The sequence below is a fragment of the Branchiostoma lanceolatum genome, chromosome 11 (genome assembly GCF_035083965.1).
Source record: "Branchiostoma lanceolatum isolate klBraLanc5 chromosome 11, klBraLanc5.hap2, whole genome shotgun sequence".
In the NCBI taxonomy this organism is placed as follows: Eukaryota; Metazoa; Chordata; class Leptocardii; order Amphioxiformes; family Branchiostomatidae; genus Branchiostoma; species Branchiostoma lanceolatum.
In genome coordinates, this window is record NC_089732.1 from 1,784,458 (window position 1) to 1,810,116 (window position 25,659).

The following is a 25,659-nucleotide window of genomic DNA, read 5'->3' on the forward strand; positions in this document are numbered from 1 at the left end:
GCCCTCGTTTCAAGGTTATATGATGTAACATTTCGACAGTCGCTGAGGTCAATGCTCACTAGGGCATTTTTCGTTCTTTTTATTGAGCGATTTTATGAGGAAAATTGGTGGAAAATGTTGTGCTTTGGGAATGCGTGATATGGCCAAATGAAGCCAATATACAGGGCGTGCACACAAACCTGTAAACCTTATCTTGTCTCTTCTTATCCATTCACCAATAAATTCCGAAGTTAAAGCCAAGTCCGAATGAACTCTTTCCAGACGTGAAGGTGCCCTTGATTAATGGCTGCCCGTGACAGCCAGACGGCACAGAACTCTGGGTAACACCGGTTCGTGGAACACCTACAGCCAAATAAGGGCATCAACACAGGAGTCGTAAAGAGGGACATTAGCAGTGTGGATATGATATGGGTATCCTTACAGATAAGATCATGGCGACCCATTTCTCGACATAGATATGGTGGGTTTGACTGGTGACGGCTGTTGGGGCTACCTTGGGTCACACTGCCTCACTGTGTTCAAGTGTTTAAAGACAGTTATTCCTTCAAACTGTATGGTAAGCTAAGGGCGCCTAGCGTTGACAACAAGTACGTTAACTTAAGGGATTTTTTATTGGGTGGTTCTTAACTATCCCTGTAGTTGACGGCTAAACAAGGAAGGAGAGAAAGGCATTTTACTTTGCTTCGTCATTGTCATGCACAATGGAAAATATAATTGCCTATTTCCTTATTTTCATACAGGTGTATCTAGCTCATAGGATACTGAGTATACATCCAAAACATAGACCAGTTGGGTTGAAAACCTTACGCATCCGGCTGTAAAGGCTAAATTTCAGTTAGGTTGGTCTTCTTAGTTAATCTCCAAGCAGATGGCTTGGTAAAAGATCGCAACCGTTTTCCGACTGCCGGGCTTTTCTAACATGCAGTCACTCACCCCGACAGAAAACGTTGTATCTTTCGTCCCCAACATCTGCTTGGAGCGATTGGACCGGTCCCAGCTAGGGTCAACAAACTCCAGAGACACGTCATCACCATGGCAACGCAACCTGTCGTGCCAAAAATAGGAAACACGCTGACAGCCGGGGTAAACCTCCGCTTAATTTGGACCAAGAATCTCAAATAAACTTTCTCGGGGGACATCCAAAACTTGGGTAACCTTCTTGACCCTTAAGGGCTTCTTCTTTAAGATTGTACGCGTATTATAAGACGTGGTGTCTTTAGACTTGTAAACATTTCGGCCACTTAAGGGGTCATCCCTTGAGGGATTTGCCCTTAAGACGTACTGACGCCTGACTTACAATTCAAGACGTTCGTCTCTAAGGATCTTTAAATAAAGAACCTTAAAAAGACGTAAGATCAGACTCTATGCTTATGTCTTCTGTCTTCAAGTTTGGTGAAATAATTCTGTTCTTTTACATACTAGAACTTTTCAAGACCAACTTGAGCGCAACTTTAAAGGGTTGCAGTCCTTTATAATAGGGATGGTAGTACGTGAATTTCTCCCGTGCATTAAACCTGTAAATAGTGGAAGATAAGTTTTGTTCCGAAAGCTTGACTCCCTCATGAGTTAAAGCTGTTATATAGAAGCTGTCCCTCGTGTTATCACCGGTGGAAAATCTATGATACTATAGTAGCTTTATTCTGTAAACCAAACCGGGTAAAACCAGTGTTCCGTTCTGAGAATGCCGTCAGAAGTGTCCGAGACGCCGTGCGACCCCGTGGAACTCTGGGAACGCCCCCAGGGCTACGTGGACGCCTGTGCATCACGCACTTCCTGGAAGACCCCGGATGTAGAGGAGGTGTATATAAAAGGCGGGAAAAGCTCGGGGGGACCGCTCTGACGGCCAGACGATCTACGCGCACGTTCCGCTCTCTCCGTTCCCGACAACACTGCCGAAGCGAGTGTACTGTGAAGCCTTCTCGTCACTTCAAAGACATTCAAAGATCGCCTTCGCTTACGTCAAATCTTAAGGTATGCGCTTGTCTGATCTTTCTTGATCTTTAATACCTGAAACTTTAAGGTATGCGGTTGTCTGATCTTTCTAAAACTACTTTAGTCCTTTTCAAGCGCCGTAGAAAAATACGAATGATGAAATGGAAGTTCCCAGTAGCATGAGTAGTGGAACGTAACCTTCAGCACTCTGAAGTAGCCGTATTTTGGCACCCAATTCCCCATGTATTATTGGCTAGGGTGTTAGGCTGCAGGGAGATGACTTAATTTCAGCGGGCTTAAGACAGTTATAGCGATGTGCCTGGCTTTCATTTTTGCACTCATGATGTCCTTTCGGTGTCGCATGTGATGTGTCAAGTTGCTGCGATACCACGCTTTAATACTAGGAAAAGGAAAGAACCTATAAAAAAGCGGCAGTTTCTGGCACAGCGCGCCAAGACCCTTACCGACCACCCCGACTCGTCCTGGGCGCTGCCGCACGAGTTGAAAGATAAACATGTCAACTTTTATCTATCTCTTAACCGCAGAGCCTTTTCCCTTATCAGTAGTATAGATATATCACACTGAGCGACTTATCTTACTTCAGACGGTGTCTTGAATGATCCTACTACGTTTGCTGATAACAAATCTTTTAAGCGAATTCCTAATATCCAATACCAGTGTCTTTACTCTGGTTTCAGTTGTAATCTACCCGACAACTTCAAAGGCATTAAGGAAGGCTTTCTTTGCCGCTGACATGCCCTAGGCTTGGACATCTTTCTCTTTCTTGGATTATACTTTCCAGTTTTAAGAAAGAAAGTCTATTCTCAAGTAATAATTGAAATACGAGGGGAAAAAGGAAGACCCGGCACCCCAAAGCATATGCATGAACTTGTTGTTGGTGTAGTAACGTTAGTGCTCTGATCTGGCGGCCGACACCGGTGTGCGTTCATCTCCAAGCAGATGTTGGAGGGAAATCGTATCCTAGCTGTCCGTTCCCGACAGAAAGGCAGTCTAACAGAAACAGCTAATAAAATGTAATGATTTTGCCTTCAAGATTACAAGACTTCCGACTCATGTTGTGAGACTCTTCACCAAACAGATATTTGGAGGGAAGATCGTTTTTTTCTGACGAGTGGCACAATCTTTCAGACGAACGCGGCAGTCAGGAAATTTACGGATGATTTACGATTGATTAACGCATGATTGACACGTGATTTACGAGTGAATGTCGCGTTTCTGCGGTTTCCTTCCGCGCCCCACGCGGTCGCCTGTTACAACCCCGCTATCGGCCGGCGCGATCTGCGGTTGTCCCCGACCGCAGCGACCCGCCGAGACCCGTTACTGAGAAACCGCGCTCTGGGGGCGACGCGGGTCAGACAGCGGCCCTGTTTCTGCGGGAACACGTAGCGCCTATAGCTAGTTGCACGTAGGGCCGCAAGTTTCCTTGCTGTTTCAGTAACAGGGAATATTTTTACAGGGAGCTTAGGAGTTGCTAGCCCATCCCTTTTAACATGTATGTTCAAGGCACCTTGAAGACGGTACGGGACCATCATATTACGTCCCTTCCGAAAGACGATTGCAGCCCCAACCGAGATGTTCTGTCCCAGGATTTGAACCGTAGTATCCCCGTTACCATCTAATTGGAACCAGGATCTCAACTGAGGCCGTAATAACACGTATCTATCGTTTCTATACCGGCATCACGTATTGTGACGTATAGCTTGAAATATTTTCCGGTCTGAGGAAAAGTGCGGTCTTCCTTGCATGTATTTGCTTGACTTCATCTTCAGCATTTACTGACAGTGTGAGCCTATGGCTAATTCAATGCAGTGCTGTAGCAAGGCGACCGCAGTGACTATGGGGAAGCTTAAGCTTTTCCAACTCTACATACGTAGCCGGCTGTTTTACTGGATACCAAGAAATCCAATAAAAAACACAATGGAGCTTAGCGCGCGCGTCTGTCGTTCAATCTTGAATTGGGTTCAACGGACTTCCGTGAATCTTACTCACGATTTACAAAAAGCGTAGTTATTAATCGCTTCCCGTGTCTTAATAAAGATCGCCTTGAACTTGCCACTTTCCCACGAGTGTTCCCTCTTTTCCCGCCCCCGCCTTCCCGTGGCCTGCAGAGCTCCGAGGGAAACCCCCATATTGGGTTCACCCGTGGCATGACGTCATTGGGCGATGACGTCAATCGCGGGAACAGCCAGTGGGACGGACGTCAAGAGAAAGCTTTGCAGATTTGTTTTTCTTGTAAGACATTGGCGGGCTGATCTTGAGTGCTTTGGGACTGATATCGTCGAGAGATATTCAAACACGTCTTAAAAATGTGTACAAAGTCTGTGAGACGGTTTTTCTTCCACTGCTTCCTTGAAAAAGTCAAGCCCAACAGTCAGATCGATGCAGGTTAGACTCCCAGGTAATGAGATACACAATACAACAGTAACTGAAGCAACTGGATAGATTTTGTAACAGTCAGACGCTTTCGTAAGATAAGACTGAAGAAAGAAAGATAGAAAGAAAGACAAAACTTGAGGAAGGCTGAGAGACAAAAATAAATAGGTAGATGAAGAAAGAAAGAAAGAACGAAAGAAAAAAAGAGGGAAAGAAAAAAGAAGGAAAGAAAGAAAGAAATAATGGGATAAGGAAATAAAGAAAGAAAGAAAGAAACACAGAAAGAAAGAAGAGCACGCTGTTTCTCTGCAAACCAAGCAAATTCAGAATTAGGGTGTCTCGTTTCTTTGTTTCTTTCGGAAAAACCATGACTCAACTTCTCACGTGGGATTTTTTTTTCATTTCAAAGCCTGTTTGTGGTACATTTCTGCCCGGGAACCAACAACAGTCATCAAAGCCTTCTGCTGAGAATGTTGGTTTTTGCCTAAGGGGGAAATATACAGATTCTATCGCCAGATATAGATTTAGCCACACGCGTGTTTAACCAAAATAAACGGTGCACGCACAGATAGAGAGATAGCGGTAGGGACGCCAGGTGGGCACAGGCCTCGGAGGGGCTTCTACGGCGGTATGGTTGGTACCGTGAGAAGGCAAAATAAATGAGTTGCTTTAAATAGTAACAGAGTGTACTTTGGCAGGGTAGCTGTTTATATTTCACAACGTTTTTGTATATTGTCCGGTACACTTATTTGTGTGGGGTGCGTTACAAACGAAGAAAAAAGGCTAGTCAGTATATGACTGTGGTCTTGCACGGGAGTATTACAAAAGCCGTGATAGAAAAAAAGCCTGCTAGAGTACTATGTTTGAAAAAAAAAAGCTCTTCAAAACTCGGGGCTCGTGAAATTTGGAAAGGAACTTTCAAAGCTTGAGGCTACCGGTGTGAGGAATCTTTGCAATTCTATTTTGTGCACAAGTTCTTAAAAAAAATTCTCTCACTTGAGTCAGCATTCGCTTTTGACATGTTTAAACAAGACTAGGAAGATAGAATCACCGGTAGATATTTGTCGACAGACATCAAACGCACAGGTGCACAAAACGCGCGAAACATTTCTACGCGGGGGAGATCTGTTTGTTTTTCATTTAACGAAAATAAACATAAGAGAAGCATTTTCAGAGTGCTCCCTTCGCTTAATTGATGTTTACAGTAAGCACACCCCTGCCCCCTGCGATGTGCGGCGTGTTGTCGATTTCTTCTCAGAAACCCGCGCGAAAACCGCACTGTCACGAGAGGACCAAGGATGATTGACATGTGTAATGGACGGCTTTTTACCTTTTGTTTCTTCTGGAAAACCCGCGCGAAATGAGCAAGGATGATTGACAGGTAAAACGCACAACATTTCTCATTCTGCTTTTATTGAGAAACCCGCGCGAAAACCTCACTGATTGACAGGTAAAAAGCACGACATTTTACCTTCTCTTTCTTCTGAGAAACCCGCGCGAAAACCTCACTGTTACGAGAGGACCAAGGGTGATTGACAGGTAAAACGAACGACTTTTCACCTTGTCTTTCTTCTGAGAAACCCGCGCGAAAACCTCACTGCCACGGGATGAGCTATAGGGAGATGAGCTAGGTGTGACGGACGACTTTTTACCTTCTCTTTCTTCTTAGAAACCCGCGCGAAAACCTCAGTGTCATGAGATGAGCAATGATGATTGACAGGTAAAAAGCACGACATTTTACCTTTTTTCTTCTTCTGAGAAATCCGCGCGAAACCCTCACTGTCATGAGACTGCAAGGCTGATTGACACGTGGGACGGACGACATTTAGCTTCTCTTTCTTCTGAGAAACCCGCGCGAAAATCTCACTGTCACGGGATGAGCTAGGCTGATTGACAGGTGTGACAGACGACATTTTTCCCGCGTGATATCACCACGTCCAGACGGACGGTATCATCACGAAGGATGAGTCCTTCATTTCTTGCCCGTTTCTTGGAGAACATCTTCAGCGGAAATCTGTTAGATCCAATCATTATATTTTACGTGAGAATCCTCCCATCGCCAAGCAGATTATAGCTTTTAAAAAGCTGAAATAAGTTTAACTTATACGTTCTAACAAACCCGTACATAGCGTGATCTCGTGTGAAATAATTCCGACTTTACAATTACAACCTCCATATCCGGCCTTCACAACACCGGAAGTTGCCTGACGTCATGAATGCACGCAGACCTGCAATTTTAGGACATCACGATGACGTTTAGTTTACCCTTCCCAACAATTACTGTGGATTGGAACACGCTAGCACGGAATACGACAGGCACCTCTTCATAACAGGGCATTGAACAAAGCCCGGGGAGTTAGACATGTAGGGCTTGTGTGTGAAAGGCCGTGCAGTGTAATTTAACCGTATATTACAGTGTAATATAACCGCACTAATACCTGGAACAACGTGTCTGTCAATACTGTAAAATTCTACTATTTCATCAGAATAGAATAAAAGATGAGCGCCATTTTATACCTGACTGTAGATTGTACCACAAAGAGAGACAGACACACCTTACAGATATATACGAACTACTTTCACCCACTCCATACACAAGGATATATTTACATGTACATTTCCTATGTGTTTCAACAAAACCTAGGCCTATACCTGCTCTTATATTTTCATCATTACACAGAAGCGAGAAGAGACTGAAACTACATACATGATCATAGAACTCACACTAGCCTGTAAAAACTCTTCTTACTTTTGTGACATATATTTAGCCTAATATGTACAATATACCTAGCCTCTACCAGGCCCCGTCCTATCATTGGGAAAATAGTAGAAATCGGCCGAGGTAGTTCGCTATACAGGGCAGTCCGCTATACAGTGAAGCTCCATTGTCGATAATGTATAGCGGACTACCCTGTAGAGCGGAGTACCTCGGCCGATTTCTACTATTTTCCCAACGATAGGACGGGGCCTGGTAGAGGCTACAATAAAACCAGCTGCCAGCGAGTGCCTGTGCATGTGAAACCGTTGTGTATACGCTGAAGGGCGGTTATTCAGGCTGACTAAGACAGCGATCATTCAGCGCTCCGATCGGGAGGTACACCTGTGAACAAACGCAGGTAATGTTGCGTGTTTCCGGAGCAAAAAACAAACAAACATAGTACGACAGATCAGCTGAGATAATGACTATCTTACAAAAGCTAATATTGGCTCCAAACACACACTATTATCTATAAGTGCATGTGGGCATATCTCTTTGTATGTGTCATCGTTTTGTTTCTGGTTTGAAAGCGTGAATAAAAAACGTACCTTCAAAATCCGCATGCGTACCTAGAAATCGACAGAAACCAAGAAAACGGGACAAAACACCCACGTGACAGATTCTAAAGGCGTTCTTGGACGGCCCCATGAAACATAATTGAAACACAGACAGTCCTGATCTTAATACTAATATCTAAATTGATAAAAAAACTCAAGTAAAACATTTACTCATGTATATTCAAACAGCAGAGAGTCTGATATGTTGGGACAATGAATACCAGTCTTCCCTTATATTTTATAAGTACCTGTAGCAGTGCGTTTTCTCACGGTAAACGCTGGTTGTAAGATGTTTCAAGGTTCAATAGCACTCAACTTTGTGGTTGTGCATATAATAGGAGAGTGTCGAAGCCCGAAGTTTCTGGTTAAGGGATTTCTATAACTATGTTTCTATAGCCAACAAATGGGAGACAAGACACGTCACGGATTGAGAGTAAAGTCACGGTTTGGTCCTTTATCTTCAACTATAGCCAGCAAAGGGGAAGCAAGATTACGTCATAGATATATAGGGGAGAAACCTCACCTAGCGATTTGTACTTGAGATGCAAGTACAACACCTGTTACCAGTGGGACCCGCCCCCGACACCACATTGAGGTCATGAATGTGGCGATGTCTTGTCCCCACCACTGGTTCCTGAAACAATGACTTACGACCGAGACAAGCTTCCTGTCCTTCCTTACACACGCCGCCAACTAACACACAAAGAAGAAGTTATAAATAGACACAAAAGGAAACCACAACGTACATTTTGTAAAGAGAAGGAACTAAAAGATTTGTTTTCGTGCCACTTTGAGACCGCAAGGAGTTCCAGTGAAAACCAAGGGAAAGTCATAGGATGCGACCAAGACGTTCCTGTTTCTTTTTAAAAAAAAAAAAAAATTAAAAAAGACCAGAAAGTGCGACACCATTTTAAAGTCGAGAACACGTGAAATACACGTGAAAAACTTCTTGTGAATATTTAACCTTTAGCACACTTACGTAGCCGTTTGACTACCGATTCTCTATTGGTTTAAACTTTATGGGGTCAAGTAGTATGGAGAAGGTTAAAAACGGTTCAGCATAAAATATATTTGTTTTTACATTGACGAAAGTTAGATACCCAGGTAATAAGATACTAGTACGCCAAAAACCAGTTACTCAAGTACAGTACAAGTAACTGGATAAAATTTTGAAATAGTGAGACGTTTCAGACAGTATCCGTTATCTTTCGTCAGAGATTGTTTTTAAATACTTCGATAAAGGGCGTGCGCAAATGTAGACGAAATGGATAGGACACGAGTAGAGTGAAAGGCAGCGAACACACCTTACTACAGCACCTGAGTTAAACACGTACACTGTGCCCATCCTTGTTTGTACAATGGCGCGCCTCCGGAAGCAGCCAACCACGGCGTGGCAAGCGGTGACGTCATCCGGAAACAACCAACCACGACGCAGGGAATAGTGACGTCAAGGTGTTTGAACTTTCCGGGACAAGGGGCGTAACCGGGCCTTGCCGAAGGAAATAAAAGCAAACTTAAAGTTGATTAACGATCACGACAAGGCAGGAAACTTGCAGTAGAAAAGCACAAGGAACTACTCGAACGTTTTTGTTCCGTTCGGAAGCGTCTAAAACTCTAAATAGATATATTACCACTCCAACACCATATAAGGGAAGCCCGGCCTCCCTTCGAAATCGCGGTGTGACTCAGAGGTCAAAGGGCGTCCCTAATAACCTCACTACGCAAATCAACTTGGGGCTATGACTAACATCCAGTCATTCGTGAAAGTCGAACAGTATTTAAGCCGAATTTTTTCTCCCTTTCAGACGCAGTTGGGCCGGAGACTAGTTGGAAGGAGTCACACTTCAGCTTGGAAGAAGGACATTCTCTTTTTCTTGAAGAAAACCACCTGTAGAAAGAGCCAAGATGCACACCTGTTCGTACCTGGTCACCTTCCTTTTCAACGTCGCCATGCTGTGTCAAGGTAAGAATGTCTTCTTAAAATTCCGTTTTGTAAGGCTTACACTTTCAACGAGAATCCCATAGTACTGGATAGCAAAGGTGTTGGTACACGACCAAGTCTTTTTACCTAGCCGACGCTTCAATGGCCGTCTGCCACCGTTCTTTAGTATCCAGTGATTTACATGGACCAACTTGATGAAACTGTTCAAGGAACCACTATACTGTTCTTTTCCCTGCACCTAAAGGAAAAGGAAAGAAAACTTTATCGACATGACGAAAGTAGAGAGAATGTCGTGAGCTAGTTCTGTAGCTCTTGACCAAAGAATAAAACCTTATCGTATAACATATCGACAGGCTTCGTACAACAATATGTAAGCAATTTATAACTTCAACTACCAACTTTATGAAACCTTTCCAAGGAACCACTATACTGTTCTTTTCTCTGCACCTAGAGGATAAGGAAAGAAAACTTTATCGACATGACGAATATAGAGAGAATTTCGTGAGCTAGTTCTGTAGCTCTTGACCAAAGGATAAAACCTTATGGTATTACATCGACAGGCTTTATACAACAATATGTAATTACGTAAGCAATGTATAACTTAAAGTCGAAGGAAACGCAAATATTTAAGAATAAGACAGCAGACATAATTTTCTGAATCCCTTCTTTTCCAGGTGCCAACATCTTCAGACTACGGCACGGACACGGTGTAGAAGAGGTGTCGTCATATCGTAAGTAAACTGCCGCTAGTTTCCTTTACGATAGACTCCCTGAAAAGCAGTAGTTATTAATTCATTGGTTTGGAAGTACGTATGCACTGATAGAGGTAGACCTGTCAAAAGGAATTTCGACTGCAACTGCCCATTACTGGGAAACTGACTATCTGAGCCGGAGGCAAACCAAACTGATCTGTAGGCCACAATAAAAAGCATGATAGCTGGAGCTGCTGTTGCGACCCATATCCATATGGATAAATAAAACCAATAATTTCACATTGTCATGTGAAATATTCCACCACGATAATCACCTTTCGTTTTAAAATGTGAGAATTGATTGGTCAAGAGCAACTTGTGTAGAAAGTAGCTAAACATAACATTATTTCAGCAGTTTCTTTCAAAACCTTTTGTTCTTTCAAAAGCGTAAGCATTTGTCCTACTATCGGGGACGTTGGTCCACTTACGACTACTTTCCGATCTGACTGCACTCACCCAATAAGACAAAGATGATGACATGACGTTGTTTCTCTTCCATTTTTAAGCCACCAAGATGGCGTTTCGTTCCATTTCGTTCCATTTCGTTCCATTTCGTTCATTTCGTTCCATTTCGTTCCATTTCGTACTTTCGGGGGACCCCTAAATTACGTCATACTAGTAGTCACTTGACCGTGATTACCCAATAAGGCAAAGGTATTAACATGACGTTGCGCCAAAAATAATTACTCAAGTAACTGGATAAGATTTTTTTCAAAATCTTATCCAGTTGCTTGAGTAATTATTTTTGGCGTATCTTATTACCTGGATGTCTAACCTTCATCAACGTAACATGACGTTGTTTCTCTCCCCTAGCAACCGACGCCTTCACCTCGGGCACCCCGACCGTGTCGCACTCGGCCTTCCAGCCCGAGCTTGTCGCCGCCGTCGGCTCCACGGTCCTGCTGAACTGCACCCAGCGGGACGGGCTCGCCTCAGCGGGCGCCTCCTGGCAACACAACGGGAGGAAGCTCGACCCGCCCCGCCGGGAGTCCCCCGCGGCCCCCGGTGCCCAGCTCCGACTCGAGGACGTGAGTGGTGAGGACTCCGGGACCTACCTGTGTCTCGTCGACGGCAAGGTGCAGACACAAGTCGTCCTGAAGATCGGACGTAAGTCACGAAAGACAGACATACATACATACAGACAGGCAGACAGACAGACAGACAGACAAGCAAACAAACAAACATAAAAGTAACAAAACAAAAACAGATAAAGGACTCAATGTAAAAAAAAAAATAGTTAGCCATGTAGAAGGGTTTGTTCAAATCCATCTGTCTATTTCTCCATCTATTTACTATCTACTAGTTTCTGTCCATCTATATCTACGTAAATGAGATAGAAAGATACTGCTACATATATATAACGTTATATATATAGAGAAAAACACTCATGTACCAATCTCTTACTCTACAGGTAAGCCCCAGCTGCCGAAGATCGAGGACTGCATCTCCAAGAACGCCGACACCTTCCGCTGCTGGTGGACGGTGGAGGACTCCGACCTGGAGACGCACTACAGACTCTTCTACACCTTCAAGTAAGTCTTAGACACACTACAGACTCTTCTACACCTTCAAGTAAGTCTTAGACACACTACAGACTCTTCTACACCTTCAAGTAAGTAATTAGTATTCTTAGACGCACTACAGACTCTTCTACACCTTCAAGTAAGTCTTAGACACACTACAGACTCTTCTACACCTTCAAGTAAGTATTAGACACACTACAGACTCTTCTACACCTTCAAGTAAGTAAGCAGTCTCAGACGTTAGAATCTTTGGAGACAGGTACAGAGACAAGGACAGAGAGAGAGAGAGAGAGAGAGGCAGAAAGACAAAGACAGACAGACAGACAGACAGACAGACAGACGGACGGACAGACAGACAGACAGACAGACAGACAGACAGAGCCTGGGTGCCAGCCTTCGAGTTCAGACTTTGTACGCTCTCTCTGTCACTCCCGGGCAATTTGTGCCGCGGCCTGGAGTGACGGAGATCTAGAGAGCGTACTATTAAAAGCTAGAAAGGCTGGCACCCAAGGTTAGACAGACAGAGAGACGGAGAAAGTCACCGTCAGAGAGAAAGATAGAGACAGCGAGACAAAGACAGAGAGAGAGACAGAGAGAGAGAGACAGAGAGAGACACAGAGAGAGAGAGAGAGAGGGAAAAAGACGGTTTTTGATATTTCGCTTCTTTCTTTCCTGTCCTCCAGTGACGGAAAGCGGATCCGGCACGAGTGTCCTGAGTACGAGGGCGTGGACAGCTGCTTCTTCGGGTACGACCACGCCTACCTGCACACGCGCTACCGCTTCGAGGTGCGGGCCACCAACGCGCTCGGCAGCGCCACCTCGCGACCGCTCTATGTAGATCCAACCACGGAGAGAGGTGAGTTGTTGCGCCATCTAGCGACCGTACTATCTAGATCCAAGCTCCGAGAGAGTTCAGTTCAACCTATATAAAACCTGCTTGGCCAGTCAACGTGTAACAACGTATCACCCAAGTATTACCAGTACTTTGTCATTGTCTAAGTACTCTTGTTGATTGTCTAAGCACAAGTATGACAATAGAAGTCAACTAATTGGTTTATAGGTAATATTTAGAACCTTGAAATTAATCTTAAGGTCCCCTTTGTTAGTATTACTTTATTAAAAAGAAAAGTAGGTAAAACTTGGATAAAAATTCAGCTGAAACGGCTGCAGTGTGAAATTTATAGTGGAATTCGATGTGCAATTTATTCAATAGACATTTACTTTTGCATTCACTCATCCATTTATTCATTCATTCGTTCACTCATTCCGTCTACAGTGAAACCTGACCCACCCCATCACGTGCACGCCCGTCTCCGCCACAATGACGGGGCGCTAAAGGTCAGCTGGAGGTCACCAACGGACATCATGTTCCTGAGCCTACAGTACGAGCTGCAGTACAGATCGGAGAACGACCAGCCAGACGATTGGACGGTAAGATAACGCTTTGTCACTATTGGTTGATTGCAGTCACGTGGCCATGACGTAAGTTAGCGCCCGCCATGTTGGTTGGTTAAACTAATCCATCCTACAGTACGAGCTGCAGTACAGATCGGAGAACGACCAGCCCGATGATTGGACGGTAAGATACATACTAGGTTACTATTGGTTGATTGCAGTCACGTGGCCATGACGTAATTTAGCGTCCGCCATGTTGGTTGGTTAAACTAACCAAGCCTACAGTACGAGCTGCAGTACAGATCAGAGAACGACCAGCCTGACGATTGGACGGTAAGATAACGCTTTGTCACTATTGGTTGATTGCAGTCACGTGGCCATGACGTAATTTAGCGTCCGCCATGTTCGTTGGTTAAACTAACCAAGCCTACAATTCGAGCTGCAGTACAGATCAGAGAACGACCAGCCTGATGATTGGACGGTAAGATACATACTAGGTTGCTATTAGGTGATTGTAGTCACGTGACTATGGCATAATTAAGCGTCTGCCATGTTGATAGGTTAAACTAAACCAGGTCTGCAGTACGAGCTACTCTATAGGTCAGAGAGCGGTGATTGGATGGTAAGATAACAGTTTCGTTGTTTTTAAAAAAGCTGAGAAAAAACGCGAAGAAGTGAAACATCATGTGCAAATGCTTCAAGTCCACGCTGTACGAGAGTAAGGAGACTAGTATTTGATTCACTCTCACTGGGTCGTAGCCTTACTTGAATCGATAACTGTAAGTGTGGTGGGTTATTAAACGTGCTGGAAGTGGGACTCACCTCAATCTCGGGACCTCCGGATCCGGCTTTACGTTTCATCTAAGACGACGTCCCCAGCCGATGCTAGGTACAAGTACTCATTTTCACCAAGGTCGAGTGAGAAAACATAAGGAACACAACACCGGGACCGTGAGTGCAAAAGATTCGAACCCAGGACCTTTAGAGCCAACTTCCCGTAACCACAGGATGCCACTCATTTCAAGCTATATTCTAACGTTCTTCTTCTCTTATTTCCTTTTCTTCAGGTGCAGAAAACAGGTGAGCAGACCAACTTCCTCCTGCTGGGACTGGAACCCAACACCAGACACTTTCTGCGCGTGCGCTGTAAACCCGTCCTGCTGGGAGGCTTCTGGAGCGAGTTCTCTGACGTCACGGAGGTCATGACCGGGGAATCACGTGACAAGCAACGTCATAACCAGACGTAGAGCAGAAGACACGCAGAAAAACTGAACTCTTGTAAATATTTAGATAATCGTGGACCAAGATAGGAACCGTTTTGCCAACACCCAGCCCTTCGTCAAAAATCATTCAGAAAAGTAAAAAAAAGTAAACGGAGTTTGAAAATATATGTTTTACCCAAATTCTCTTGTATTGGACACGAAGAAAACGTGTTAAAATGAACGCATCCATGCATTATGGAAGATGTGTGGCATTTCATCTTCCACATGCCTCTGATCATGAAGTTGACCTCATACCCAACAAACCCAGATGTACTTGTACTGTATTTGCTATCCCCGTTTCTTATTTCATTCTGTTATTTGGAATGAGCCTTTGGACAAGAGTGTGTATTTAAGCTTTTTATAAAATGTCTTGGGAATTTTGAAAGTTATTCTTCATACCAAGGAGGTCGGTGTTCAGACATTGCCAGGAAATTGAGAAAATGTTACCCGTTGGACTATTATAGCCTAGATCAAAAGCCATGGCATGGAGGCCACTTGTGAAGTTCCGTTTGTATATATCAGCTTTCAATGTTATACGGCAATTTAGACTTATAAAACGTTAGTACTTCCTTTCTTTCTTTTAACAAATGTACCTCAGAATCTTATTATGATGTCATTGTATGTTTGCGAATGCAAATTGTTTTTTTTCTAAGTTTAAGTGAATAATAAACCCTCTATACACCTTAGCAACACAGAAAATTTGATATTTCTAATGGCTTTAAACAAACCCTTGATTATAAAGCACATCTTTACCTATGTTTACACCATTACTAAGAAGTTAGATGAAGTTTAAGCCAAATCCACTAGTGCTAGCTTGTCAATGTAAATATCTATTTGTAAACTGTGACGTTTTTTTGTGTCTGACGAAGTATACGTTTACAAGCCATATATATCCATGCTGTCAGTTATTTAGCTGTATGTAAATATTCTTTATGTACTTCTTGTGTTGTACGTATACACTCCTCTAACATTAAAATAGTTACGGTACGTAAGTGGTTGCTGTGCACGGGGTTCAATGACGTCACTGGATGAGAAGCCGGGGAGAAGGAAAAATTAAAGATTTGATTATTTCGTATTTCTTACTTTTTGTCATTGTTGCACTATTAGAAGTTACGGTTTCACAGCCTAGATCTATACACAGACCATACGTATGCGCGTAATCTCCAAGTAGATGTAAGGATTCGGCTCAGTCTCAGTGCTATACGTGTGTTTTTTCAAAATTGGGTAGGTCTTTCTAGTAATGAACCTCTTTAACGCTTCGTCGGCTCCTACGGGGGTGTAGCCCCAAGAAGCATAAGGAGGCCACCACTTGAGACGTAGAAGCACAGAAAAGTCTACAAAAGGACACCATCCAGAGTTACCTATTATTTCTGCGCAGTGATTGACTCATCCATATGCTATGCGGATGAGTCTGTCGCTTCTGCGCAGTGATCAGTCAGTTTTCGCCTTATATAGGTTGGGTATATGGATTAGCCAATCACAGCGCAGGAAAGATAGTGGCGAAGGGACAGTCTCGGCTACAGATCAGTTGTTTCTTCCTCTCCCTTTAGTTCTTGAAACTTGGCCGGATCCACACCTTTTAACGTTACTACAACTTCTCCGTTCACCATCAAATTGTATTGCACAACAATTCTGGCACATAGGTGGAAAAACGTACCATATAATGGGTCTAAAATCTACGCTATTCTACTTACAGGAAGTACGTGATAAAGCGGAAGATAATGTGGTGCTCAAAATGCACAGGAGACATTGTCTCTGAGACTGTAAGATAATACAATCTCTCATGCGTAGAGCGCTAGAGATATATATTGGCCTAGATATACAGAAATCGAGTCAAGACATGACATGATAGACTCTATTGCACAACAATTGTACAACGTGCGCAGTACGGCATCTATAGCTACTGCATACTACAGTGCCATTAGGCTAATCTACCTAGTACATATAAGTGGATTGAAAGTCTCTGTGCTCGCCTTGGGTAACATTGATTACCGTAATAACCTCGTGACCGTAACAACCACCTATTTACACCTCAGTCCTCTTTCTTTTGTACAAGGTACAAAGTATGGCATCTACTGTACCGGTATATAACTACAGTTCCATACGGCTAATCTACCTAATACATATAATGTTAAGTAGATCGAAAGGCCTGTCTCGGGTAATGCTAGGGTCACATTTCCTAACCAGGGCCCGGTCGGGCTGTTTGCGGAAATGAAAATCAAAGTGTGTGTCCATAAATTTGCACAAGCTATGCTCTTAGATAATTTTAGGTACGTTTTGTGTTTTTGCTGTCTTTTATATCATAATTTTCGTTCCCAAAGACCCCGGGCCCCGGATTGGAAATGTGACCCTAGCATAGCATAACATTGACCGTGACCGTAACAACCACCTGTTTACACCTCGGTCCTCTTTCTTTTGTACAAGGTACAAAGTATGGCATCTACTGTACTGGTATATAACTACAGTTCCATACGGCTAATCTACCTAATACATATACCGTTAAGTAGATCGAAAGGCTTGTCTCGGGTAACATTGATTACCTCGTGACCGTAACAGCCACCTGTTTACACCTAGGTCCTCTTTCTTTTGATCCACACTTGACCTCCCCTCTCGTCTCTTCTTACCCTCTGCCTTTATAATCCGCTCATATCGTTTACACAAGGAACTATGATTAGGTTACTGTGCCTTATTTTCCTAACGACACACACCTCGTTTCACGTCGCTTAAGGCACAAGATCGCGTAAACTGTGGTGACTTGAGTGTTTTCTACCACTAAACATCGTGTGCAACCATTTAAAACGCTTGGGAGATGCGGATGTTTTACGTTAAGGGTTTGCTTGTGGAGAAAACTCGCACAGCAGAATCGTTTTGAGGAACTATTCCTCGAACAAGGGTAGAGACAAGATGGCGGCCACGCTACGACAGGTGTTGGCGATGACGTTGTTACTTCAGGTGCTCGCTCCAGAAGCGACAGGTACGATTTTAGCATCTGTAACGGTTTAAACACTTCAGGTGTAATCTAAGTGATGTGTACGTAATGCTTATAATGTGGAACGCACTGTTGATAAAACGTAAACGTGCTTTTGGTTGACAACTAAAGGCATTGAAAAACAGAGATATCGAGTTACAGTTGTACAATAGACAGGGACGTTGCGCACTTTCTTCAAGTTGGTACCTGTAGCGGTTTAAACATTTCAAGTGGAAACGAAAGAATGTATAATTGGAGTTTTAAGGTCGAGATATCTGCTGGGATGTGCGTTTAAAGGTATTGAAGGTAATAAAGGTATTGAAATGGCAGAGCTAGAAATACACTGTACTGTGTTATAGATGTAATAGTATATAAAGACTTTCTTCAAGTTGTTACCTGTAGTTATTCAAACACTTCAAGTGTAAACGTCGGAAAGTGTACTTAGATGTAAGTAGTTACATAGCTCTGTTCGTAAAACGTTATGTGTTTTTGGTTGAAAACTGAACATTAAAGAATAGAAGTATCGAGTTACAGCAGTGCAATAAACATGAATACGCTCTTCAACTTGGTATCAACTGTAGCGGTTTAAACATTTCAAGTGGAAACTTAGGAAGGTGTGCTTGGTAGTTTTAACTTAAGGTGGAGCTCTCTACTGGTGTGCGTGTTTGGTTGGAAAGTGAAGGCATTGAAATGACAGAGCTAGAAATACACATGTACTGTGTTTCAGTAGTAGTAGCATATAAACGTACGCGTTTTGTAGTTTATTCAAGTTGGTACCTGTTTATAGTTCTTCAAACATTTCAAGTGTGAACGACGGAAGGCGTGATAAGATGTAATTAGTTACATGGTGGAAACATGGAACGCCCTGTTTGTAAAACGGAAAGTGTCTTTGGTTGAAAACAAAAGCATTAAAAGCAGAAGTATCGTGTTACAGCAGAACAATAAACATGATCACGCTCGTCAAGTTGGTACCAGTTGTCAGATTTAAACATGTCAAGTGGAGATTTCGGAAGGTGTGCTTGGTAGCTTTAAGTTGGAACTCTCTGCTGGTAGAACGCAAAAGTCTGTTTGGACTGAAGGACTGAAAAGCAAAAGTATCAAGTTACAATAACACAGTACACGTAGAGCTAGCACATTTGATGTTCTAGTTGTTGGGGGTTTGGTCACAAAGGTATAAGTTCTTCTATACGATCTAGCACTTGTCTAGCCGTTGATATATAATGAAACCACTGCCACATGTTTCAAGATCTTTTCTACTATCTTTCATCTATATATCTGTGACTTAGGCTAGATTTGCCTTTGTCTTTCCGGTGTGTAACGTTTAATTGTAAAAGATGATCAAAGCAAGGTAAAAGGCAGCCGAAAACGAAAACAATTTGCTTTCAGGTTTTCCGCGCATCACAAGATGTACCTGCGACCTGGACGAACTGACGGTCACCTGTTCCTGGGAACGAGAACCTAGCGATGGGAACGAGACCACATACAAGTTAACCTACTGGGAAGATTACCTCATGGGGTGAGTCCTCCGACGACAGTTGAGAACTCAACTTTCACGACAGGCCCACGTGCATACATCTAACATGATATTAACGGTCAATTCTGCTAAATATGCTGCAATTTGCATTGGCTACATACATGTAACACCCATGGAATACGCCTATGTTGGCCCTGTAAATTAATTGATTAAGAAGTATGTTTCTATACCTGTATAAACGGCCTACTCTTCTACAGAACGGCCTCTTTTTGCTGGTCACTACATTTTTTTCTAACGACGAAAGCATTTTCTAAAAATGATCCTGTCTACATGTATAGTGGCCACTTTGTCTATTGTGGCCCTGTTCTTGGAGCCTTGGCTGGTTACTGTAGGCGGGGTTTACTGTATCATAAGACAATCATAATTATGCTGAAATAGTGACTTGATAACAATGCTTGTTGATACAGGGTTGGGCCGGTAGAGGAATGTAGAGACTACCACGGTAACTCCTGCACCTTCAAGCCTGGCGTTCTGTACGTCCCGCACGAGGTGGTCCTCACAAGAACGGACCGTACCGGGCACAGCGTCAGATCATTCCCGTACAATATCACACCTTACGAAAGTGGTAGGACACCTGATGATGTTAAAGTTTGAAAGCAGTATAAATGTTTTTTTGTTTTTCCTTCCGAGTGAGCTCGACAGACTGATTGATTGACCGATAAATGCACTGTCTATTTGAAGAACAATCATGTACATGTCCGCTGACATAAGGTTTAGGTAAATGTATAGAATGATATATTGAACATGACAGATACCCAACACTAGTTGCTTCAAAAAATATCTACGCCACTCTTTTGGAAGGCCTACATTTCATCTATATTCATATCTATATTTCATGCACATATCAATTGCCTGTATAGCTATAAACAGTTCACAAGAAGTGCCAAATCATGTCATTATTGTCCTCTTCAGTAAAACCGAATGCGCCTTATCTGACTGCTATCGCAGAGGGGTCACGACAGGTCACAGTGAGCTGGCCGTCTCCCATTCCTGATGGATTCCGAAGTTTGAACGAGTTCCGCGATGTGGCCTGTCAACTGCAATATCGGGACAGTTCAAATTATACCTGGAAGGTAAGCTAGCCCCCCCCCCCCCCTAAGTTAATGAGAATCATATCCACAGGAAAAGAGGCCTGCATGGTGGTTGTCAACGCTCTACGCTAAATTCAGGAAGACAGCGGTTACCTAATACGTATACGCTTTCCGCCAAATTCAGTCGCCAAATGCACTTCATTTAGAATGCACCGGAGATAGAATAGAATGAATACATATGCAATAGATAAGGGCAATAAAGACAAACCTTTGAGTACAAATGATAATACGATCCTTCTTTGCCTCTTTAAGAAAACCGAGGACGCCGGAAGACAGAAAACTTTCGACTTACATGGACTCCGACCTTACACGGAGTACCTCATCCGCATCCGCTGTAAGGCTGAGTACTGGGGAGACTACGGGACACCTGTACACGTCAGGACATGGCAGGAAGGTAGGTGGATTTGACGCATGCAGCATGTGCAATTGATATAATGTGTGTTTTAGCCCTAATTGTTTCTGCTACTGCGATGTGATTTCACACAATGTTTGCTACGAATTGTGTAGCCTCAGCAAGTTTTTAATTCATACACGGTCGAATCATGCATTGAATTGCAATTGGCCATGGATTGTATCTTGTATAAGACAAGAGCTCCAGAAGGACCAAGTGCATGATCAGTTTTACTAATGGCTATTCTGAATTAACAAACAAACAACAAACAAACAAACAAACAAATCAACAAGCTAACAAACAAATACATTAAAGAAACAAATTCTCTTTATCGTGACACAGCTCCAGAGGAGGGACCTAAAGAGTTACAAGCCGGTACAGTGCTTGACATCGATGGGGATGGTCTTACTGATGTCACAATATCGTGGGAGGTGAGATGCTTTTCTTTATAGTTATAACCTGGGAGGCCAGACCCCGTATTCGACTTGATCACTCATCGCACTCGCACCCGAACTTTACCGGCCCCACGATCCACCACGCCCCACTCTCCGCTAGCCGAATCCGGGGTCTGGTTCCCGGGGTATTTCGTCATTGATTTATTTATTCATTCATTCATTCATGTCTGTTTTATTTTACCAGGCCTAGGGTGGCTCTCTCCGGGGCATACGTTTAAGGGCGATACCTATTGCTTCCCAAAACTAACACACGGACTGACTATCTAATTCTAGTTTAGTTGAGTACATTCAATGGTTTCTCACGTAATTGATTCTTTCCACATGCAGGAAATCCCACTGGAGTACCAAAAGGGCCCTATCATTCGCTACGAGCTGAACCTGACCGAAGGAGACAAGGTCATCAGCAGTCCTTCAGTCGATGGAAACGTCACCAGATACACGTTCAGTAACCTCACCGTGGGTCAGCCATACCAGGTCGTGCTTTGGGCCGTCAACGCCGCTGGGACGTCCCCAACCGTCACATACGACATCGTTCCAGGTACAGGTTAGGTTTATCCTGGAATCCAGTCTTGTTATAGCTTTCTAGTAGTCCGCTTCTAACGGTTCAAACCCCGCCAACACTGGTAGCGACCATTGAAAGCGTAGGAAAGCCAAAAAGACCAGATTCTACCCTAGGTAAGCGTAACAAACCGTTGCAAAAACTAACTTCCAGATTGATGAGGCAGTCTCCAACAGAAATAAGACTGATGAAAAGTCACACTGTCAGATGTAATGGCCTTATGCTGGATGATTAAAAAAGAATAGCGGTCAGTATGTTGTCTTGATTTGCCAAAATTTGAGTCTTGGGGTTCAGAGTTTGTGACGATGCTGTATGTGACTCACGACAGATAGATAGATAGATAGATGGATCTTGATATTATCATATTTGAACTTGATACTAAGTGACAACCTTTTAACGTGATGATTCTTATTCGTTTGTTCTTGCAACCGAAGAGCCAGGAGTGCAGCCGGTAGAACCATGGCCACTCATCGGAACATCCCAGGGTAAGCATGCATCTTTGTCAACGGAACTGTACTTGTAAGTTTAATCTTACACTAAAAGTAAAAATAAGTTATTGTTAGTGATCTGTGACATAGGAGATTGTATATAGCTATGCCACTAATGCTGTACTAGGCATATAACGTAGTATAGGATCTAATTGTAACTCTACGATCTATTCACAACATCGTACACATATTCACAAAAGTTAACCGGGCACCCAACAGGTTCCACCACGGTCATCGTCCTCGGATCCGTGCTCGGAGGCTTGTTCCTGCTCAGCATGGTCGTCTTCTTCAACCGTCGGGCGATAGGGAAACGGTGTGTACCACTTGTCCTTATGTCAAATTTACCCTGAGGAAGTGATTCTATTTCAGCGATGATGGGCGATAGGCCTCGAAATTGTTGTTGAGCAATACACAAGTGTTGGTTGGCGACATAAAGAAAACGGCACATAATATAAAGCCCGACAAAAACGCCTAAAAACGCGTCAAAACAGCCGGACCCACTCCTCTGCTTGGTAAGTAGTTGAGCAAGGGACCGAGACCCTGCTGTGCGCCGGAAATTCCCCCGTCAGATCTAAGAGCTGAGTTAGCCCTCCTTACGTGCTACGCGAGATCGCTCGTCGGCTTCGCTCTGAACGTTCGCACCCGCTCGGCTCGTCGGCTTCGCTCGCACCCGCTCGGCTCGTCGGCTTCGCTCGGAACTCGCACCCGATCGGGTGATACTATAGTGATACCAGAGTACTTCATTTTGGGTCACTTTCGGAACTTCGGCACCAACCCTTGGCCTACCGCCTATGGCGCTGCGTCCGCGGGCGATGCCTATGGTGCTGAAATGGGGGTCCCCTATAGCTAGGGGCTAGTCGAGGCCGTTCCGATGTGCATGAACACCCGAAAAAATGTGCCCATATTCCACTTAAGGAGCACGCCTCCCTCTATATTCGGGTATACCTGGCACGAGATGGACTATGAGTATGGATACGACTTTGTAAAATGACGCACAAATATGTTATATTATGTAAATATCAGTGTATTGTTCGTATATGTGTACCTAGGGCCTCCCTGAAAATCAGTGCCAAGCCACTGAGGGAGCTACCCTAGTAAAACAATACAGAAATGAATAATAAGATAAACAAAGCATTGTAAAGATATTGGCCTATAGGTAAACAGTTGTTAGGGATTTTTGAATTTCTTTTCCTAAAATTCTAAAGCGGCATGCTGTGTCCATCTCCTCACAGGTTCAAGCTGGCGAAGGCTCATCTGTGGCCGAGGATTCCCGGACCGGCTAACTTCTTGGTGAGTACAAGTCAAGTTACAACAGGAAGCTTAAGCTTCATTGAATTTCAATAACAACATCACAACTGTTTGTATTCATCGAAGTTACCTTGCTTTTAACAAGGCTGTATCTTTGACTGACAGTAGTAGATCTATTTATGGTGACCCAACGACCTAAAAAGAGGTCAAGGGATAGGTGAGGCGGGTAGTAGTATCTTTAACAAATGAAAAGACGTCAAAAGGATAACATTAGATATGTAAACAATTCCGCCAGGAAAACGATCCAAGTTAAGAAAACCTTTAAAAAGCATCTGTTTTTTTTTCATTCCAGGTGACTCCGAGTTCGGAGGGAGACTACCAAGAAGTGGACCGGCACATCCCTGTCGTCTACCTCACACCGGAACCGGAAACAGTTGACGACATCGCGGAGGAGAGGAGGAAGCTGCTGGCAAGTCTTCCGGACAGGCCGCTAGGGGGCGCTAATTCCGACAGCGGCAACCTGTACGCCAGGGTGGGACATGGAAGCCGCCTTGTTTCCACGGCAACGAACGACGCAGATCGACCGGGTCATGACGTCGGTTGCCATGGTAGCCGCGAAGAGGTTGCGAGAATGTCACTTGTAGCTAGGGCTATTTGGGCCAACGTGAACAATGAGGCTGTTTCCATGGCGGCCGAGGGAGGCAATGCCCTCGACTCCAACGCCAAGTCCATTCAGAGCTACGTACAGGTGGACCATTCAAGCTATGACGTCGCCATGGCAACGGGAGGCACACCAGCGGCCAGTTCTGGATACGGCACAGGGGGGTCACAGGCCACGCAGGACTACGTACGGGAGGACCATTGGACCTCTCCTGTCGCCATGGCAACGGAGGGCGACCAGACGGCTGCTTACGAACTCGCGCCCGTCAGCTCTGGCGCGGAGCAGACCCCCCGCGAAGATGTCACGGCGCGGGCCATCCAGGACTACGTGCAGGCAACGCATTCCGATACCATGGCAACGGAAGTCGCCACACCCCAAGCGGAGTTCATTCCGGAGGACGGGCAGATCCAGCATCCGAGTTCGAATGTCGCCATGGCAACGGAGGGTGCGCAAGGGGTTTCTCCCGGCGCCACTGCGCGCAAGGAGGCTACAAAAGTTGGAAAAGTTCGACGCGCGGGAGAACTCAACGCCTCTCAGGACATGAACGAGTACGTACAATCCACCAATGTCCCGCATGAAGCCTTCTCAGACCCTTGAACAAGCAGATTCTCTTTGAAAAAAACAAACAAGCAAAACAAACAAACAACGCCTGCAGCAGTGTTCATTGCCAGTGATGACCTCTCAGCCACACTGACAGTTTGGGTGATAACATCTGACAGGACATCAGCTGAAATGGAAAGTTAGTTTGAAAGTTACAGACATGCGTGCCAGAGGAAAAGGTCGCAGTCCTTAGGACGGGACGTTAAGCCGTGGTCCACTGTTCATTATGCTTGTCGAAAAGAGCTAGGGGAATTTCCCCGGTACAATGAACCTGTAAATACTGTACATAGCATCTGTCATAACCAGTGGAAGAGTAGCTTTGTTCAGTATTCGGCTTAATTGGTCCAAGTTTACACATATCAAAATTCCGTATATACTGTACATAGCATCTGCATTTCCATCTCGACCAGTTAGAGACTTCATCCAATTGATTGATAAATTTTGCATAAAGCCATAATGTCAAAGCCATAGTGATGTACCGCTAGGCAACATCATTGTCACCATAAAGCCTGTATATGTATACTGAGTAACATGTACAACAATTGTATCTCTCCTGTGTTAGGCTGTTATCAATTTTGCTCTTGCATTTTTTTTAAACTCTTGTCCTTGCCGTGAAGGCACATTGCCATTGGGTTGTGCCAATTTCGCTGAACGTTTATGTTTGATGATTCTTTGCATTCATGTATGTTGCATTCACTTGCCAGTTTGAGATTAATTCAATAAAGTCATTGAAAAATGTGCTCCTACATTTGTATTGCATATCCATGGCCATAATTGCATAATCGCGGTATTCGAAATCAATCGTTAAATGAGCTCTCGTCGTAGGTCTCCGTGACTCTTCGGGAATTTACATCAGCTCTTATCTCCTTGGCTCAATAGCTAGTGACTACTAGTATCAGGGTAGTCTCTACCATATTGACTACGCTGGCTATAGGGAGAATATTTGCCAGGAGAGTAGGGTTTCCATAGGGTTTCATTCGCAGGCGCAGTCCGAGGGGGAAATGTTAATTTCCGCAGACTGACTCTCCTGGCCAATCGTTCCATTTTTGGGGGACTAAATTCTACGATCCGTACCCCCATAGGAAGGCCTGGTGGAGGCTAGATTATGGCACACTTTATGGTAGCGAACTACAACTTCTTCTACAACTA

The 25,659-nt window shown here is 44.0% G+C and overlaps 2 protein-coding genes and 1 long non-coding RNA gene across 4 annotated transcripts; all 3 read left to right on the forward strand.

Annotated features, from left to right (window-relative positions):
• The first annotated feature begins 1,833 nt into the window (after positions 1-1,833).
• On the forward strand, positions 1,834-14,507 carry LOC136444880 (prolactin receptor-like). Of its 2 annotated transcripts, none has more exons than XR_010757346.1 (8): positions 1,834-1,971; positions 9,447-9,604; positions 10,258-10,314; positions 11,149-11,442; positions 11,747-11,867; positions 12,542-12,714; positions 13,135-13,437; positions 14,321-14,507. XR_010757346.1 is itself a non-coding variant. In XM_066442634.1 (8 exons), the coding sequence occupies exons 2-8, from the start codon at positions 9,547-9,549 to the stop codon at positions 14,498-14,500; spliced, it is 1,038 nt and encodes a 345-aa protein (XP_066298731.1). In that variant the 5' UTR covers positions 1,836-1,971; positions 9,447-9,546; the 3' UTR covers positions 14,501-14,507. The 2 variants fall into 2 exon arrangements, 1 of the variants encoding a protein (XP_066298731.1); XM_066442634.1 differs by having other exon boundaries at positions 1,836-1,971; positions 13,135-13,289.
• A 4,285-nt stretch (positions 14,508-18,792) lies between these two features.
• On the forward strand, positions 18,793-19,979 carry LOC136444429 (uncharacterized). Its single transcript, XR_010757262.1, has 3 exons — positions 18,793-18,999; positions 19,425-19,582; positions 19,930-19,979. It is a non-coding gene; the product is annotated as an uncharacterized lncRNA (long non-coding RNA).
• A 61-nt stretch (positions 19,980-20,040) lies between these two features.
• Positions 20,041-25,250, forward strand: LOC136445058 (uncharacterized). Its single transcript, XM_066442911.1, has 8 exons — positions 20,041-20,049; positions 20,361-20,502; positions 20,842-20,930; positions 21,282-21,492; positions 21,948-21,998; positions 22,221-22,314; positions 23,234-23,291; positions 23,602-25,250. Exons 1-8 carry the CDS (start codon positions 20,041-20,043, stop codon positions 24,505-24,507), a joined length of 1,560 nt encoding a protein of 519 aa, XP_066299008.1. The 3' UTR covers positions 24,508-25,250.
• Positions 25,251-25,659: the final 409 nt, after the last annotated feature.

Coding starts and splice junctions, on each gene's coding strand:
- LOC136445058 (XM_066442911.1), top strand. Junction 20,931..21,281: donor ATGTCACAATATCGTGGGAG/GTGAGATGCTTT, acceptor TTCCACATGCAG/GAAATCCCACTGGAGTACCA. Junction 21,999..22,220: donor ACTCATCGGAACATCCCAGG/GTAAGCATGCAT, acceptor GGCACCCAACAG/GTTCCACCACGGTCATCGTC.
- LOC136444880 (XM_066442634.1), top strand. CDS start 9,547: ATGCACACCTGTTCGTACCTGGTCACCTTCCTTTTCAACGTCGCCATG. Junction 9,605..10,257: donor CGTCGCCATGCTGTGTCAAG/GTAAGAATGTCT, acceptor CTTCTTTTCCAG/GTGCCAACATCTTCAGACTA. Junction 13,290..14,320: donor ACCAGCCAGACGATTGGACG/GTAAGATAACGC, acceptor CCTTTTCTTCAG/GTGCAGAAAACAGGTGAGCA.